This window comes from Nanorana parkeri, unplaced genomic scaffold, assembly GCF_000935625.1.
Source record: "Nanorana parkeri isolate BGI_ZX_2015 unplaced genomic scaffold, ASM93562v1 scaffold308, whole genome shotgun sequence".
NCBI classification, from domain to species: domain Eukaryota; kingdom Metazoa; phylum Chordata; class Amphibia; order Anura; family Dicroglossidae; genus Nanorana; species Nanorana parkeri.
Window position 1 is genome coordinate 1,237,428 of NW_017306576.1, and position 20,395 is coordinate 1,257,822.

A 20,395-nucleotide genomic window follows, 5' to 3' on the forward strand; every position below is an offset into this window, starting at 1 on the left:
ATATATAGCGGTACATAGCTGCAGAGGCGTATCTACTATAACATGCACCGATGGCATCCCACCCACCTCCTGGCATCAAGTGACATCACTGGTTGGCAGGAGCTAGGTGGGACGCCATAGTCGCATTTTATAGTAGATACGCCTCTGCAGCTATGTACCGCTATATATAGCCAGTGGTGTTGATTTACCAAAGGTCCAAAAAGTCAGCTGTCTCCGTCACTGTTACTGTTTGCCAAGATCTGGGTGGGATGCCATAGGTGCATTTTATAGTATATACGCCTCTACAACCAGGTACCCCTATATAAAAGCCAGTGGTGTTGATTTACCAAAGGTCCAAAAAGTCAGTTGTCTCCGTCAGTCACTGGTTGCCAAGAGCTGGGTGGGACGACATTTTATAGTAGATATGACTCTACAACCATGTACCCCTATATAAAGCCAGTGGTGCTGATTTACTAAAGTAATTAAAAGTCATCTGTCTACTTGGGTTGGTGAACTTTTGCTGACCCACGGAGTGGCGTCCCCCCCTTTAAGTGCATGTGCCATGCCCTGGACACACCACTGCATGGCTGAGAAGCGTTATTCTAGATCAGGGGAAGGCATCCATGGCATGCCAGCTGTGCTGAAACGACAAACCCCATCATGCTCTGGTCTCCGGGAGCAGTGGCCGTTGGTCTTCCATGCCTCCTGGGACTTGTAGTTCCACAACATCTGGAGTGCTAAGATTGCCTAACCCTGTTGCAGACCACTTACCTAGTTGACAAAAGGCAACACAGCAGGATGGCGCTGACATCCCAAATGTGATGACTGCAGGGAGAGAAGGAAGGCTTGTGAAAAGAGTCGAGCAGCACAGAGAAGGTGGCTAAATGATTGTCAGGTTGATGCAGGAAGTCAGAGGAGGGGCTGCTTCAATCAGTGGGATGTCCCCGGCTCTGGAATGCAGTCTATGAATAAGCACTTGTATTCAGCCTGGAAATAGAGCCAGAGACACACACACACACAGCAAACTGAGTCAGCGCGAGAAACTAGTGCGACTGTCAGCGCAGGAGACCGGCGAGCGGCTACCCCCTCCAGCCCCAGGACAGGACCGGTCCATGCCCACCACCACCTAGACGGATTGAGGATTTCTCTCTAACACACAGGAAACCAGACAGCGACAATACAATAACCGATGGGATTTTGTAACCTGGAAGGATCTATCCCAATGGAATTCACTTGATTTCCTGACTTGAGAGGAACAGAATAGTCAGGCAGCAACAAAGTGTTCTTTTTTTTTTTTGTATTTTTGTTGTGCTTGAGCTACCCTTTGTTGGAAGAAGAGAGCAGCAGCTGGGTGAGAATAGCAGGAGCCTGGAGGTGCTGCTCTCACAGGGGGTGTCCCGGGATTGTGCGGAGCTGCAGGGTGAAGGATCAGTGCTCGGGGCTGAGGCTGTGTGATCGGAGGAGGAGCAGCAGGCAGGGGAGGGGAAGCTGCTGCTGCTGCTACTGCTGTCTGTCTGTCTGCTTGAAGGGGGGAATCAGGAGCTGGCGGGCACGATCTGCCTTGCTGCACATGGCTTTCTTTGTCCTGCTGCTCTGATCGCCTCCTGCCTCCTGTGCTCCGATTAACCCTTTGGACGCTGCGCCTCGCTTTCGTTGCCACTCTCTTTACTTTTTTTCTACCCACTTGGCACTGCTTCCTCCCACCACCCTTCTCTAGCCTTTGATTGTGAAATAACGATGTCTGGATTTATTCTCCATGGCTGGAAGGGCTACTCCTTTCACGGATTATTCTTTGTGCTTCTGCGAGACTGAAATACTGTATTGTTGTATGTGGAGAGGACATCTGAAGCTGCCATTTGGATTTGTGGCATCGTGAAAGCGGAGAAAAAGAAAAAAGCAGGTACGATTCGAACCCCCCCACCACACACTTCCTTGTCCTCTTTATTCCGCCGACGATCGCTCCTCTGACCTTGGGGCTTTTGTTTATTTCCGATTGTCTTTGGTTTGTTATTGTTTACCTCTTGGTGGGACCTGCGCTGGATGTCATTGTGTGCACGGCGTGGCTTTCTAGGTGCTGTCAGGACCCCCAACACGGGGACAGATGTTGATGGATGACATATGCTGGTCACTTCATGCTTAGCACAGCAGCTGTGAGGGCTTTGTCTAGATCAGCTTCTCTCAACCTTTTTACCTCAGAGAGGAACCCCTGCTAAAATGATTTGTAGGGCTCAGGGAACCCCTGATAAAATAATTTGTAGAGCTCAGGGAACCCCTGCTAAAATTCACTTATCGGTCAGTGGGAAGAAGGTTCCTTACAATAGTGGTCTGTGCTAAGAATGACCCCTTTACATTGGTGGTGAAGGAAGACTGCCCCCTTACATACATGGTGAAGGAAGATTGCCCCCTTACATTCATGGCGAAAGAAGACTGACCCCTTTACATTGGTGGTGACGGAAGAATGCCCCCCTTACATTGGTAGTGGCGGAAGAAAGCCCCCCTTACATTGGTGGTGAAGGAAGAATGCCCCCCTACAATGGTGGTATTGGAAGAATACCCTCATTACATTGGTGGTCAGGGAAGACTGTCCCTCTTACGTTGGTGGTCAAGGAATAGTGTTGCCCATACACCGGTGGTTAGAGAAAATTGCCCCCATACATTGGTGGCTAGAAAAGTGTGTCCCCCTTACATTGGTGGTTAGAAAAGAATGGGCTCTTACATTGGTAGTCAGGGAAGACTCTCCTACTTACAATGGGTTGAAACAAGAATGCCCTCTTACATTAGTGTTTAGGGAAGACTGGCTTCCTTACAATGGTGGTCATGGAAGAATACCCCCTTACACTGGTGATCATGGAAGAATGCCCCCTCACACTGATGGCCAGAGAAGAATGCCCCTTACCTTGATGTTTAGGGAACACTGGCCCCATTACAATGGTGGTCATGGAATAATTACCTCTTTACACTGTTGGTCCGGGTAGAATCACCCCCTTATGTTGGTGGTCAGGAAAGAATGCCTCTTACATTAGCGGTTGGAGAAAAGGTCAATCATCCACAGCTCAAGGAACCCCTAATAACCTCTAGAGGAACTCTAAGGTTCCATGGAACCCTGATTGAGAATGGCTGATCTGAGTGATGAAAAGGGTGTATGATATTGAAGTATGAGTGATCAAAATGTCATTGCTTGTATAAAAATAAAAAATAAATAAAGTTTAATACATATTACATAGAGCTACTTTATGAGGTTTGTGCAAAGCTGCCACAGTGAATTTGTGCGCTTGTGTTTGATTTTTTTCCCCCCTGTATTTGTGTTTGCCTGCCACGTCCTTTTGTGTATTTCATTGTGCTGTACTTCCCGGAAAACAATATGTTAGAAAGATTGCTTTGATCTGGGTCCCAACTGGGCAGGGAAGGCAGAATGTAGCTAAGCAGAGAGGCAGCTGCCCTCACTATCCCTGACTGCCCTTCTTAGCATCTCCCACTCCTCTACCCTCAGCTGGCTATTTTTATCTACCTTCTGCAGCGCAAGGTCTCTCATCATGCACTAGTTCGCCTGTGACAGTACTGTGCAACAACAACAAAAACTGGCTTTATATGCCAACAATAAACAATGCATGCTAGGCAGAAATAAACAAAGGATGTTCAACTCCTACTAAATCCAAATAACTAACATACTACTTTTACAGCAAACACAATTCTATGTGTAACACTTGACGACAGAATGTGAACTAATTTCAAAGCAAAATACTAGTCTAAAAATCCCAAATGCTGATCAGAGATGTGATTGACATTAAGGTTTGTACTCTGAACACTCTACATCCACAAATCTTTGCATTGCTTATATCCAATGCATAATAGCTGGTGGGTCATAGAAGGTCATAATGAGCTTCAAATTTTTCAAAATCAATACATTGTTATAAGGAATGCTTCTACTGATCCAGAGAATGGTCAAACCGGTCTGCATTGGTTAATTTATCTGAAGTTCCAACACCAGTGCTGAAAGCATCCTCTATTTATCAGCGTAAAGTAGCCCCTTTTTTCTGACGGAAAACTCCTTATTATGGCTTTGATGAAAAGTTCTGGAAGAATAATGCTGAATGGAATGAGGTTACCTTATTCCCTGATTGCGTTAAGGAGTCTAATTTTGGCTCTATGAATTTGTGATTGTCAGTGTAGTCATTAATATCAACTGACAGCGAGAGAATAGTCACAATCAGTTCAACAACTGTGATTTGAATAGGCATGGGCCTCAGAGTGAAAGAAGAGGGAGAGAGCTGATGCCTTGATATAAAATTATAATGTCCTTAAATAGCCAAATGAATAGAATATTTTTAACGTCAATTGTTCCAGTGGAAACTAAGACTGATGTGGGCTATTGCTGTCCTTTTGAAAGCACTTAAATTATAGATGTATAGATTTATTATTAGGCATCTTATGGATACCATTGATAGTAATTTTCCTGGCAAGTATTTAATCAGTCACTATCTAAATATTCCATGCCGACGCAGTATGGCACAGTGAACAGGATATTTTTTACTGACTGTACCAGATCTTGAGACTGTGCAAAGTTATTCCTTAATAGATATACCGTCTATGTTTTGTTATTTTTGTGAAATGTAATCACTTATAGAGCGCGCTTAAGGTATAAATATAACCATTGTTTATGTAGTCTAAATTAAGGATTGTAAAAACATGAGCATTACTTTGTTTGGAGTTTAGCTTCCAAGGTGTATATGAAAGGTAAAGAGATCTAATAATAATAATCCCATGCAAGCAAAAAGTGTTAATTCAATAAAATAGTATATACATTTCTGGTGAGCGTGGCATAAATACCTTTTATTTCTTCTGGGCTCTTCCTAGATAATTATTTATAATACATTTCTTCTCATTTAAATAAGCATATTGTCTGGTTTCGTATTATTCTCTTTGTTTGAAAATTGGTCTACATTAAAGCAGTTCATACAATATATTTGGTCTTAGTAGCACAACCAAGTTGATCCATTATTTGTTTAAAAATCATGTTTTTTTTTTACTTTTTACAGTTACATGAAAAGGAAAAGAGGTCCCATTAAAATGTGGTGCTGTTGTTACAAATAGTTAATATGTGTGGGAATACGTTCTTCTTCTATGCCATTATTATTAAATATGATATAATTGTTTTGAACCTGACAAAGAAAGTTGTATACACAGATTTAAATATCCAAATATTTGTCTGTCCCGTCGAAAAAATAAATAATGTTACTATATTGAGCACAAAACCGCTTCTGTTTGAGCGGTAAGTGTTCTAGGTTTTAATTCTATTACATATTTTTTTTAACACCTACCTATGTTTTCTTCAATATAGGTTAGGGTTAATATTGATACAGAATAATGTTTGCCTCATTTTGATCATATTTTGCCATATTTTTTACACATATTAAATACAAAATGGAATGCTTTATATTGCACTGCATAGCACGCAACTGGAATTTTGTCTTCTCTTTTTTTCGTAGTGATCTAATGGGCATTGGCTAAATTAGCATCTCTAGTATTAGTGATACAAGTGGTTTGTAAATTTTGTGGGATGATTCTCAGGAAAAAAGTCAGGAGTTGTATTATACACAGGTTTACACTGGTTTGCAGGGCTGTAGGTTTTCATCACCTCTTCAGCTGTCTAGAGCTGCTTAGTTTGTGGTCAAGTCAAGTCAATGACCCTTGACCTCCAACAGATCACAGCAAATCAATGCTGCTGATGAAGTCAATCATCATATGGAGGTGTAAAAGATCTTCTTTTTTTCCCCGCTTTTTTTAACAAATTCTCCATCTTTCGATGGTGCGGTCTTAAAAAAATAACTTGCATGTAGACAAATGATAGCACGCTACAAATAATAGCATAACTGAAAGAAAACAATTTTATTTTGTAATAAATGAAATAATTAAAGGCCACCATCAAAGTAAAATAAAGAATACATAATTTAAAATATAGGATGATTTCTTATTGTATGATAGTTTAACAGTAATATTTAACTGTAATATTTTAACAATGATTGTTTTCAGATAAAACTACAATTTGTATGGCCTATATGCATAATTGTCAGTGTTACATGATAGTTTTTTGAAAACATATTCCAGGCTTTTAGTTAAGAGCACTGGGCATTCTGCATTAACCTATAGCAGCCAATTAGATTTTATTTTGTCTAAATGTTCTTTGCTATAAAATAATGACAGAAGAAATTTGATTAGTTACAATTGATCAGTGCTTTTTGTGTAACATCTTTGCTCTCTTCACTGTCTTGTTAAAATAAGCACGATAGTTTGAGAATTTCAATTTTTGTACGAGCTCCCAAATGCAATAACAATTCTGGCATAACTGCTGTGGGTTAAGAAACATCCCAGAGTTACAGAAATGTGCTGAGCCAAGAGAGACAGAGTAATTAAAAATAATGTGTCTATGAAACCACAACACCGCTGCACCACTTCAGCTGTATCACATTTGGTAACACAGCACATCAAGAAAGTGCATGGGCCTGGAAACAACATCATTTGGTGTGCGTAAAACCCTTTTTCAGGTGAAAGCCGTTTTGTGAAATGCACAGCTAAATAGCACCACCGTGTGGAAATGTACTTGCCACTGCAGCTTTAGTCTCTGTTGTACAACAAAAATAATTTTTTTTGCATCTGAAAATATGTAAAAAAAATTGGAAAAATATTTATAAGGAAATTATGTAGGTCATGAGAAAATCTCCCATAAACATGTAAACGTAAAACATTAATTATGTATATGCAAAATGCAAGTAGTCATGGCAGGAAATGGTAAAATGCCTTTTTTGTTATGTTTTAGGTTTCGGATGCCAGTTCAGAAAAATTCTTCAGCACCATCCCAAAAAATGGTAAGTTCATAATTAATTATAATTGTTTTCTGAATTATTATATGCGTCATCTATGGAAATAGTGGTCTCTTTCTTTTAGTCATAATTCCTTTGACGTTCACATGGATAGTCTAAATTGTATAAAAATGTGCTGAATACATTTATACATAGAATATATAGGCCTGAAATGATTAAACTCTTCTTAATTATGTTAGAACTACATATTTTGACCAGCAAGTAATTTAATTGCCATAACATGTTTGCTATTAGGGATACAGCTGAGAAAAAATTATATGTCTATGAAAGTTTTTGTTTTTTTATGGGATCTGTGTTTAAAAAAGAAAATTGATTTATAAAGTACTGCTAAACAGATTGTTATTAACTTAATATAGTACACATTGTTTTTGTATTCATTAGGTGGCAGATGATGTTATATATGTTGTGCAGTATATGGCTACCTATTTTACCAACCTAAAGTGCTGTTGTTAATGCAATTTGTCTTAAGAGCTTCTTTAATTTGCACTAAGCTGTTTGCTGGTGAGGCAAAATCTTTATTTTCATTCTTTATGTGGCGTAATCAAAAATATTCATGATCAAATGGTGTATGTGATGGAAACGAATACTGTCAACCGTGATCCTGCAACTAACTAATGCCAAAAAAGGGGTCTTAAACAATGTTGTAAACCAAGTCAGTGTAAAATGTATTGTGTTAGTTATACTGTTTTACTTGCAAATATTTACACGTAGATAAAAATATATAAATAAAAAAGAGCTCAAAAAAGAAAAACAGAAAAATCAGAAATGCAAATGGCACAAAAATAAAAAAAAGTATTGGAATTTATATATCAAATCTAATTTTTTTAATTAACTAAGATATTTGTGGTTTTGCTGAGGCGGTTGTTATGCTTTAGCTAGGAGAAAGGAAGGCAGTCTGGTCAATCAACATTCCTACCTGATGGTTTGTTTCTGGGGTGAAGGGCCCACTTCACCAAGAATGAGGCGTGATTGATGAAGAGGATCCCTTGTTCTCTTCCCTCAGTTTTCTTTTTCTTCTGTCAAACCTATTTCCCATATTTCTATTTGTGTTTACTTACAGGGTTTGATTTGTGGCATCTATTTGGTTTTGAATAAGCATCCTTGACAGCAAGACTTTCTTGTGAGGCTCTTCTCTGTTGTGATTTAGTTCCCTTGAAAGGATTAAAGCTTCTTTGTGTATTCTTAAATCAACATCATCTCTTCTAGGCTTTGCTTGGGAATCCATACACAAATAAGCTTTTTAGTGGATGGTAGATTATTCTTTTGGCCTCTATTTCCATTAAAATGGGCCCATTCTTCTCTGTTCACGAGTCCTCTCTTTCTTGCCATATGCTAATTCTTGCTGGTACTGTGAAAGGAGCTAGTACTGCATACATGGTCCAGGTGCCAGAAAAAAAAAAATCAGTGAAAATTAGGCTTACTAGCATTTATATTTATTTTTAGGCTTGAGGAGAAAAATTAAAATTAGAGTAGAAAGTGCCTAAGGGTAGTTTTTCATGGGATTAGCTCTGTAAACATCAAATCTAAAACAACTTGAAAGGAGATCCTTTGCTATGTTATAGTGTCAATTCGAGCTAAAAAACAGGTGCAAGTACTCTAGTGTGTAATGCTTGTGTGAGAGAGGGAGGTTTTGGCTGCAGTTTGTTCAGTGATTTGGTAGATAGGTAGTTGACAATGCTGTCAAGAAGCTGTCAGATTGATGAACATCATGTTTAAGCTCTTAAACAAAGCAGGTTTGCCTGCTTTTAAAAGTCGTGGTTTTTTTTCGCATTATGTCATATTACTTGCCAAGAGCAAAGAGCACGCTGAAAGGAAGGTCATTTTTCTCCTCTCTGAACCATATCTGTATTCTAAAAAGGCGCAATTCACACGGCATTCTGAATGTACAAGGTTTGTAAATGGGATTTAGACATCGATATCCAATTAGAACAATACATTATGTATGATTAGTGAGATTTCCTAGATTAGCAGTTTAACACTCTTTAATCCTAGGGAATCTGAAGACTAGTTAATTGCTGTATCAGCATTTTCTAACTCTTTCGTGTTGTCCTTAAAGCAATCCGTGCAGCATAGATATCTACAGCGCTGACATGTGTTAAATATACTTGGCCTCCTGCGCACAAGCTTTGGGGGTGGATTGAAATAGAAACACTGTATTGCATTGACGGGAGACAGTTGTGCGACACAACTATTTTCTTCCTTTTATGTTTTCCTGTCTTGGCTTTGATTCAAGATCTTTTATGGGTCTTTTTTCATACAGTTGTTGTAAAGATAGACTGACTTCTCTGCAATCTAGTAAAGTGGATATAAACAGATGGAGGAAAGAAATAATTAGTATACTTTGTATAAAATTGTGTATGAGATGTTTTGGATGATATTATTTCTTGCTTGGTTAAGGAAGCAATGATACCTGTATATATGGATAGTGTTGCAATACTAAATCGATTGTATCTTGCTGTGACAAGACCTCTAATGTTTTTAGCAAAACTATGGTACAATGATAAAAGTAATGAATATTCTGTAGCAATGCTAGTGTGTGATATAGTCCTCTAAAAACCAAGACAATCTCTGTGTTTAGCAGATCAACTTGAAATTTTGCTTTTTGATCTTCTAGATCAAATTTTCTGGTGTTACCGGCTTTTGGTGAACTTTTGAGGAACTGGCACTTACCAAAAATATATATATACCAAATATATAAAGATATTTGTGTTTAGCTTTTGACAGGACCCAAAATAGGAAAGTCTGCTATTATAGAAGCGGTTAATTAGATTTACAGGTCATTAGATGATGATGCACACTAATACTAAGTGACATATAAGTACACCTTGAGCTTGTCCATGGTTTATGTGGATGCTTGTCAAAGCAAAGCAACCCCGCAAGTTTGAAGGCCATTGGTGGCTTTTCACAACCGTGTTAAAATGTTTTTCTTGAAAATGTATGTTTATTTAAAATAGGATTTCTTTTTTTGTTGCTTCACAATCTGGATTCCATTCAGCCAGTTACCATTCCAATTAACTAACAATTATTTAACATTAACAGTAATTACAGACGCCAGTTAAGCGCCTACAGATGTCAACTGTTAGCTTTGTACCTAATCACTCAATGAAATGGAGAAAGTTCAACAAACATCAATTAGCCAAGCAATTAGTATGACTTAGGAAAGAACATGCTATCATGTGTGAGCTGATTCAATTTATTTTATTTTGGCAGTAAAGCACACAGCTACAGACAAGCAGCAATACGTTCTCGAGATAAGATAAAGCTGTATTGTTCGGTTGTTTACACAAGACTTCTGTACTCCTTTTTTTTCATCCCCCACTATCCTAGACAAATATATTTTGCTGCTGAGGTCGTCAGCTTAATGAAGGGTAATTGTATTTGCAGTTTGATAAGTGCAACGTCCTTTAAGAGCAGGGTCCAAGCATAATGGGACAGGGTTAGTTTGGATATGGATGATGACATGACAACGTGCTAGATGCACAAGGCAGACTAAGCTAAGTCCTTTTATGTGAAGAATCTTCATGAACTGCAGGTCACTAAAGGATGATGTTAAAAGCCTACTTGGTGTAGCCAAGGTTTCTAGGTTTCTGGGATAATGCAGGGTCAGTAAGTGAAAATTGATAAATTGGTTGACATTTTTTAGGCTTAGAGTAGTGACACAGACCTTAGATGGGGCATATTACACCCACTGAAACAAAGGTTTACACATCATTATTATTTTATTGTGTTTTAGTATAAATTGATTACACAGTTGTTTTTGAGCATCTAAAATCTGTTCAACTGGTCCTACAATTCTTTGTTCACCTTGCAGTAAATCTGAGACCATTACATTTTTTGAATATAAGTGGCAGTCATCAGAGTAGCTGAAATAATAGTTTTGCTAAGCAAGTATTTTTTGAGAGAAAACAAATACTTTTGGAATACACCCAGTCTTAAACAGCAAGGCAGTGCAAAGAGCAATGGCCAAGTGCAAAATTCAGTAAGGGCAATCATACGGGGGTAGACCTTACACCAAGAATGCCAGGCAGTGAGTAATGCCAATCCTTATGTGGAGTGTGGAATCTACCACGATTTTCCCCCTTACTAAGTTGATGCCTATTGTGAGAGATGTTTGGTGAGGAGACCTTTCACTTGTATGAGGGAAAAGATAAATATTTGCTGGTCGATTACAGATATTTTTTTTTCCAGTTTCAAAGACTTCCATCAATTAGTCCATCAATAAAGCAGTTCTGTCAAGTAAGTTCTTGGTATTGTTCGGAATTTAATATATGACTGTGTGTTGTCTAACATACAGTGTATTTCGACCACTGTGAGTTTAGTTTAATGTTGTCAGGTCAGTTTAGAGATCATTTCCGATTGCTTGATTTGGCTTACTGCACTTTGCACATCAAATATATCTTGCTTTTTGTTTTACTGGCTCAATTGTGATAACGCATATTTGGTTTCAGTTCATCACAAAGGCTTTGCAAGTACGAGAATCACTGAGCAAGGCAGACCTCCTCACTGTTTATGCCTCTAGTGCCCTTTAGCTGGTCTTGCTATGCAGTAGGGAGACTTTCTAGCCTTATTGTCACGGCTAATTACAGTGTAATTGGTCAGTTAGCACGAAACGAATATGCCTGCTAATACCTGGCACATTTGCTAAGTTACTTCAGGATTCATTAATGTTTCTGTGAGTCATTATTGAATCCCAATCCTTGCAAGCACAGTCATCTGACTGAGGTTTGCAAGGTTTTATGAAATCCCTGGGATACGCTGCGTGTTTCCATGATCCTCACCAGCAATTTTTAGAATGGCCAAATACTGAACCTTTAGTTCTCTCAGATGGAAGATCTTCCCATGTATGAGAACTGCTTCTACAGCTTGTTACCAGGTGCAATATTTTAAGCTTGTGGATTCATGCTGTTTTTATTTTTGATAGCTTTCATCAATGTTTTTAATGAGCCAACATTATGCTTTAATTTGTCCAGGAGGTGAAAAGGCTAATTTCAAGTGAATGGTTGTTAGGGCTATATAAAGGGCTAGATAGTTAATCTGGGTTGTATTTTATCACAGTGGAACAAAGGCAGTAACAAAGTATTTATGAGCATGAGGTTATCAGTCTTATTATTCTTAGGATTTTGTGGCAAATATGATTCTTGCTTTACCTTTGAGTACATTCAATCACACACACACACACACACACACACACACACACACGTACACACGCTATCAGCTGGTGAGTGACTCCTACAGATTGTCTGTTTGCATTAGGTGTGTTGAATAAAGCTTGAATGAGCTGTTTAATTGCTTAGTGCAAACTTTTGCTGTAAAGATAGCAAGCTGGAAAGCAAATTGTTTTCAAGTGTTCTTTTGGAAGGAGAATAGCCTTGAGTGCACATATTAATTGACTGATTGCAGGAAGTGCACATATTTGGATTTCTTCAAGAGTCCATTGAAAGCACTATTCTCTCTTATCTGTTGCTTTTCACTCGTTGTATCATTGATCCTGAACCATTACTATTAAACTTTAATTGACTAATTTAGGCATCTAAACATTTAAGTTAATAGTTAATGCTTTAGAATGGTAATAGCTCAACATTTGTCCCCTCTTTATGTTTTGCAGACAGCATTTGCAGTTAATATGTTTAGAACAGCCAGAAAGTTTCTCAATTTAACTAATGATACAGCTAGTCAAGATATTTCTAGCGATAACCTTATGGTATAAGGCCTTGGTTCTCAACTGGTAGGTCCTGACCCAAAAGTGGGTGTTCAGTGGATCACCGCATGCCTTCCACTTTTCTAGGTGAGAGGCTCCTTTGACTCCCCCTAGCGCAGCAGTGTCAGTTCTTGCGCCGAGCAGCCACATGCTGCTCGGTGGCGAGTGTCAGCTTTAGGTGGGGTAGGCTAGGGCTATGGCCGTGAGGGAGCTCCATCCATGTGTGCATTGCTTACAGCTCGCTCACACGTCCTGTAGAAGTGCCTGGACTTGATTGACATCACATTCTGGCTCCCAGCACCTCTTTCAGGGCACACAAAGGAGCTGTACAAGCAATGCACATATGGCTGGAGCTCCGTCACCGCACAGCAGCACACACTGGACCCCAGACTGAGGATCCACTCTAGTTCTCCTAAGGTAGGAAGACTGGGGGGGATTTTTTAAAAATAAAAAAAGTTTTTGGACTGTGTATGTTTGAGATTGTTTCTGTGGTTGTGTGTGTCTGTCAGTGTTTTTGAGGGCCCGTTCACACTAGTACAGTGCGTTAATCTCACAGTCCCGTGCAATTGAAGCACTGTACCACGCAATCACAACTACGGTGCGTTCTGGTGCGGGAGGTATGTTGCGTTTTCATTCATTTGAATGGCACCCCAAACACATCTGCCATCCACAGTTCTATCGCCCGCGTCAAAACGCCCGGTACCGCAATGCCATACATTCCATTGCAGTGCAACTTGGGTCACAACTTAATTACCAAGGACAAATGTGGGTCCTGAGGTTACATAGGGTTAGAACCACTGGTATAGGGGTTATCTAGCAGGATATGACAAACAATGGCATGCTATTACAGTTTCTCTACAATCTATTAAAAAATAGTAGGTGATGTATTTTCTTCAAGGCTTTGCATTTGTGCCTTGGAGACTGTGGGATTACGGACTTATACAGTATGTTCGACCTTCATCTCTTGTGATCCTAGAGTAAGGTATACACGGTTAGAATTTTGCATGAATGAAATCATTTTGGAAACGTTCAACTTTCTAATGGTTGATGGGGTCATATTGATGATCAAGTCGAGCATGTTGGCAAATGTTTCTCGATCGGACGAAATTCTAACAGTAAATGTGTTTATTGTTTGGTAAACTCCATTCGTTCCAAAATCTAATGTAAAATCAAAATCAAATGAAATTTCAAACGACATTTGTAAAGTGTCTGATGGCATTATCGTACCTTCCGATGAGATTTTCTATACGAATGTTAATTCTAAAATTCTACCAGTGTATACCCTACTTAAGTGCCAAGGCCACCCAAAACTGGTATTTTGTTTACAGTTTGACAGTTACATTCTGAAATCTTACAGCACTCAGATTCTACTGTGGCAATGACAAAACCAAATAATGTTGTTATGCTTTCTTTTAAGATGCTCTATAATGTAGATTAATAAGTAATTGAGAAATCTCACCATTAGTTTTAATTAGATATCAGAAGTTTCAGGGTGATGAAAAGCCACTGCTACCTATCCAAATCTGAAATAGCAGTTTTGGGTGGAACTACTGTTAAGCTATGGCAAATATAATTTTCACTTCTCCATTGAGAACTGGTGCATTCGTTACATAAACACTTCCATCACCTCAACTTGCCGGTTCATGCTTTGGGCAGTGATTGGTTAGACCACCCTGGCGCCTCCCTCGTGTTAAGGAAACAATAGCAAAATGTCAAAAATTTAAAATCTGGCCAATCTAGTGTTTTATTTCACTGTATGTATATAGAACAATTTCTTTCAGTCATACTTATAAATCTCTGTGACTGTTGCCATATTTTGTTTTCCCCTAGTGCACACAATTGAGCAGATGTTAACTCCTACACTGCCTGTTTACTTCTGGTAGCATCATTGTGAAAATATGACATCGCGAGTTTGATGTAATCAAATATTTGGTAATTGTCTTTTTTTTTCACAAATGGCTTTGCAGCGCATAGGTTTTACATTGTTGTGGTGACACATTGACATCAAGATCTAAGACTAAGGCTACTATTGTCAGTTATTTCAAGTCTTTCACAAACAGGCACTTCCATGCACGATTACTTTGAGCTTTGTAAATCCATTAATTGTCATTCTTGTGTTACGTTGAAGTGGGTGCCAGTTATGGAGAACTTGTTTGGCACCACAATTTTTTCAATTCCAAGTAAGCTATCAATCCCAAGGGATATGGCATTCTCTAACAGTCAACATCTTGTCAAAAGATAATAGGGGGCTGGTGCAGCTCAGGTTACTTATTCTCTGAGGGCACAGTCTCCTTGGAAACAGGCTCCGGAGGAACATTCAAGACTGACTTGCCTATTGAGCTTGGGCTGGCCGTTAACAGGGGAAGAACATCTAAATATTCTGCATCTTGGTTACAGCATTAAATGATGCTTAGAACATGGTAACATGCTACAACACTAGTATTAAGAATGAATACAATTTGCAATACATTAGTTACGGCTCACATGTTGAGAACAGTTGGACAGGATGTCTTTCAGTGCTTTTTCTGTTGAATACAGTAATATTAGATGTACAGTACACACATCTACTAGATGTGACAACAAAACAAAGGTATTTTAATTAGATTCATCTCAGTAAACTTATAGAGAATCTTTTCATTCCAGGAAACCTAAATTGAATATTTAACAATCTAAAAATATATAAATTTTATCTTGATCTACATTTCTGTATTTCTGAGTTCTCTAAATATGTAGTGGTTTATTTATAGATCAAAGATTCACACAACTTTCAACCAAGAGTTACACAATTTAAATAGGGTTCAATTGGAAAAAAAGTCCTGGGTAAAGGTTATGTGAATCTTGTATGAAAACATTTGTAAATAGACCCCAAAGTTCTTTTCAATAAAATAAATTAATAAAAAGATTGAATATCATGAAATTCAGTTATACATTATTATGTAGTTTTTGTGTTTATATGTTAAAGAAAAACCTGTAATTAACCCCTGCTGATGATTACTTTACTCTATGCACCCTAAGGAGCATGTACTTACTTTTTTGTTGCACTCCCCCTGCTCTACTGCCAGAATTTCCAAGGTCTCTGTGTAAGTTTTGACTTGCCAACCAAGTCAACATGTACACAAATTGGTGCTGGCTCCCCACCTTACCAAGTAACAGCACTTTAGGCCCCTCAGGTTTCAAGCACTGCATTGTGGGCAGTATTTGGTGTTCCCAAAAACCCGGAGAGATTGAGGTGGGGGTAGCTTGAGAGAGGAAAATAAATGTTTTTTTACGTCCCATAGAGTAGAGAAAACATTATCTTGTTCAGTATAGTCTAGCTTGCAGGTGGATCATCTTGTCATATACACAGTATATATACATATACAGTATATCATATAGCAGCAGAAGGTAATGGATTAGTGGTATCATAGGATTGATTGAAGTCACAATTTGAAAGGATATACATAAAGCCATATACATGTTAAATTGGTTATTGCCAATAAAATATAGTGAACTACTAGGAAATAGCATAATCAGTTTTTCGGTATGCTGGGGAGATTTAAGCAGGCTATATATACTAGGTTTTGATTAAACTTGCGGGTATCATTAAATGACTAAGTGATGCTTAGAAGTATGTAGACTGCCACTGCTGACCTCCTTCAGGACCTGGAACAAGCATGCAACCACTGTAGTCAGTTTCAATTTAGAGCTGATGATCTGCTATACAATGGCTGTTAAAGTGGTTAAGTGATGGCAGCCGAGCTACTAGAATCTTCAGAAAGGCAGTTCAGCAATGGCAGCCTACATTTTTATCTCCCATAATATGCAGGAAATCCTAGTGTGCATGTTAATGTTAAGGGTGGGGAAAGCGCAGACAAGTGTTCCCTCCCAGCAGTGACCTTATTCCAGGACCTTATGCCCTTTGGTTTTCTGTTGTGATTGTTCATGGCATATAAATTATGGTTGAGCAATCTCTTGGGAACAATCATCACCCAGAATGCATTTTCACAGCCAGTCACTGTTGTTCATATTGAGAGATATATTGCCCCCCCCCCTTTTTGATTTACTGATTGCATTGTCTGACCACCATTTAATGTCTGGGTAGCTAGAGGACATCTGTCCTCTATGACATTTGTTGGGCCATGTTTAGCAAAATAACATGTACTGCAGGCCACCTAAAGTGTCTGACATATATGTGTTAGTTTAGCAGTTGAAGGCAGAGTACAAGGTTACTTCAGTCTCAATGAGGCCTCAATGTTTCCAATAACTCATTAACTGTTTGTTGATTCAAACCAGGGTTGAACATTTTACATGGTACAATTACTTAATAGGTATATGGTAAACATATTTACTTTGTAATTAGTGTGCTGCTACTTTTAAAGAAGTACTGCAGTGGATTTTTAGCTACATAAGCGTAACCTTTGGTAGGACTAATGTGGCCCCATTTGTTTTCCAACATACTCATTTCTGGTCTTTGAGTACTCTTTAAGGCTAAACAACCACAATGCTAGGTGAAAAAACTGACCCAGCAAATGCAGGCTGTTTACATAAAATTAAAATAAGTCACTCATATTTAATTGTGTTCTGTAAATTAACAAATGTTTTTGTTAAAAAAACAACAACAACAATTGCATGCTGGTTTTTGCTTACCTACAGTGTAATAATTTCATTTTCCTGAAGCCATTTTGAATAAGAGACTTCAGTCCCTGAAGTAACTAGCATGACATTTCTAAGGCTCTCATTGCCATGTGTCACCACTATCTGCTGTTCAAAGATTTGCTGTGACGTTAACCAGTTACTACTGACTGTTATTGCAGAAGAGTCACAGCACACACTGGTTTCTGGCAGCTGCACTGTGCTTTTGGGTTTGTTTAGCCCAATTATTTGCTTGTCAGTCAGCAGCCTGGGTGTTGAGCAGGTATTGTTGAGGTATTTTTGTCCCACTGAACTGCTATAGTCTAATGAGGCCCTCAGGTGAATGCCGATCATGTCAGCTAGGTGCTAAGATGATGTGCTGTTGAAAGATTGGGTGGCAATTAGATTGTTTGAGTAAGATAAGATACATGGCAAAGTAAATTGAAGTGTATCGGAACCTTTTGAAATGTCAAACTTTTAGAGTAGATTTCTCACACATGTGCTCAGGTATATAAAATATACATGGGTTTTTCGAGTTGATGGCATATATATTTGTTGTATTTTAACTCTTAAATAAATGGTCCTAGTAAGGGATTTAAATTCTCCAAAATAGGGCTCATGTAGATTAACCACTTGAAGACGAGACTATTAAACCCCCCTTCTTGGCCAGGCCATTTTTCAGTGTTCAGTGCTGCATTACTTTGATTTACATTATTCCGTCATGCAACGCTGTACTGAAACAAATTTTATACCATTTTTTGGGGACTGATGGAGCTTTCTTTTGGTGGTATTTAATTACCACTGGGGTTTTTATTTTTTACTATATAACAAAAAAAGTACCCTAAATTTTGAGAAAAAAAACTGTTTCCCTATGAAATTTTATGAAACATTCATTATCACTCCAGTTTTTTGGTAAAATATAAAAGACGGGGTCATGTTGAGTAAATAGACACCAAACATGTCAAGCCTTAAAATTGCACACGCCCGCAGAAAACGAACACACCCAAAATTGGCCATAGGCGACCCTTTAAACGCTTTTACCGCTCATCAGTTTAGTGTTATCAGTAATTAATGGCCCTAAAATTATTGCTCTCAGTCCAACGTTTGTGGCGATATGTAACATGTGTGGCGTAACGGGCGCAATCGTCGATTTCGGACATAGGTGACCTGACACATGTTTGCGTGTGTATGTGGGGGGGCGGGGAACTCTAAAACTTTTTTTATGCTTTAATTTTTTTTTAAACTTCTTTTTTTTACACTTAACTTTATTGCTATCACATAGTGGGCTAAGAAACCCCCTATGTGATAGCCAATTCAAATAACAGGTCCTCTTTATGGAGACATCAGGGGTCTCCAAGACCCCTAATGTCACCTAGGCACCCCCAGAGAAGCTGATGAAGCAGAGATCTGCTTCAGCAGTTTCTCACCGGCATCTGTAACTGGAGAGTGAAACTGAATGCAGGAAGTGATGTAGTATACCTCACTTCCTGCATTCGGGGACCGGAGAGGAGATCTCCAGTGACAGAGTCGCCGTGACGATCCCAGCCGCACCAGGCACAGTGGATCTTGGGGCCAGCAGCGGCGGCGACAGCGGCGGTACGGGGGGGCACAGCCGCAGCTACTACAAGCGATCGGGCGTCTTTAGAGACGCCTGATCGCTTGAATGTAAACAGCCATTGCTGGCTGTTTACATTGCTAACAGTTTACTCGTGTGCCCTACCGCTCCTATAAGGCTCCCGTCTGGCCGTTCAGGAATGGCCATGGACGGCAAGTGGTTAATTATCGTACTTTTCCTCAATGAAAGAAAGTTTGGATTTTTCAGGTTTTGATTCTCACTTTTTATGCTACAGTTTAGATATATACACCATTGATGCTACATTTTTGTTTTAATATCTTGGGTTTTCTAAAACTAGGCAGAGTAATACATAGTCTTGTAAAACAAAAAAAATATATAAATCATAAATGTTTTTGGGAGTTTATCAGTTTTAGCTGAGAAGGTTTTTCTTTATCAATGAAAACACCATGAATGTTCTTTGAGATGGACAAGTTCAAACCTTTAGTGTTTAATAAATGCAATACAGTATGTCACAAGTCCTTGAGGGGTCTGACTTCTACATTTTGTCGATCACACACTAGTAGAGATGGGCAAATCAGTTTTGTCTGTCAGGCAAATCTTGATACATATGTGCAAATCACTAGATAGGCATTGTAATTACACAATTCTCATGATTACTCAGGATTCTAAATTATAGTTATGGGAATTACAATGATCATTGATACATAATATTTGTGATTTTGTTTTTAGTATATACCATATATCATACAGTAGATACTGTTATCCCTGTAGTGGTGTCCGTACCTACCGTAGTTATATTTACAGTTGTAGACATATTAATGACATTTCCACTACTCTCAATATTAAGTGCTATCTATTCCACTATATACATCTGTTCCCTATATATCTAAATGTACAAATACTAATAGGTAAAACAAATGCAGCAAATACAAAGGAATTACTATCTTAAGATTGTTTTTTGTATCAGTCACTGACCAGGAAACTCTGCCTGTCCCCATAGAAAAACAAGGGACAGACTGAGCTTCCTCCTTACCATACAATGGTTCTAGATCTTAAACCTTTTGTTAGGACAGCATGTGTTCAAATGTAGTTTACAACTGATATTGAGATCTGCCAGCACAGTACAGATAGGGTTAATTAAGGCAACATTAACCCCTTCGTGACGGGAGACGTACACTGTACGTCCAGCCACAAAGGGACCAAATGACTTGTCACGTACACTGTACGTGACGAGTTATTTGCTGCTTTAGAGGGCTGTTAATCGCTGAGAATCAGCTTTTAACATTCATTAATGGCTGCCCTTACTACAGAGGCATTCATTAATGAAAGGGTTAACCTTTTTCAGACACCCGATACCTTAATATCGGGTGTCTGAGAGTCACAGCAAAGCAGAGACACATGTCGGCTTTTGCCGGCATTCTGACAGCTCGTATAGATCGAGAGATATCTCTCTCAAGCTATACTGGCTTTTTTTTTTCTTTCATGAATAGATACAAAATGTGTCTATTCCTACAATGTATCTATTCCTGGAAGAAGAATGTTTGTTTGCTGATCGTTGTTGCAACAATCAGAAAACATTTAGTAACAGCTGAATCCTGAACTGCTGCAGGATCAGTGTCCCTAACTTATTATCGGCTGTTCTGAAGTTTGAAG

General features: G+C 38.8%; 1 protein-coding gene across 1 annotated transcript in view; it reads left to right on the forward strand.

The window, feature by feature from the left end:
* The window catches only part of AUTS2 (autism susceptibility candidate 2), a 1,207,424-nt gene that overhangs the window by 1,091,812 nt on the left and 95,217 nt on the right, over positions 1-20,395 (forward strand). Inside the window, exon 7 of the mRNA XM_018557876.1 lies at positions 6,794-6,842. Coding sequence (XP_018413378.1) covers positions 6,794-6,842 — 49 coding nt within the window. The remainder of the gene's footprint in view (positions 1-6,793; positions 6,843-20,395) is intronic.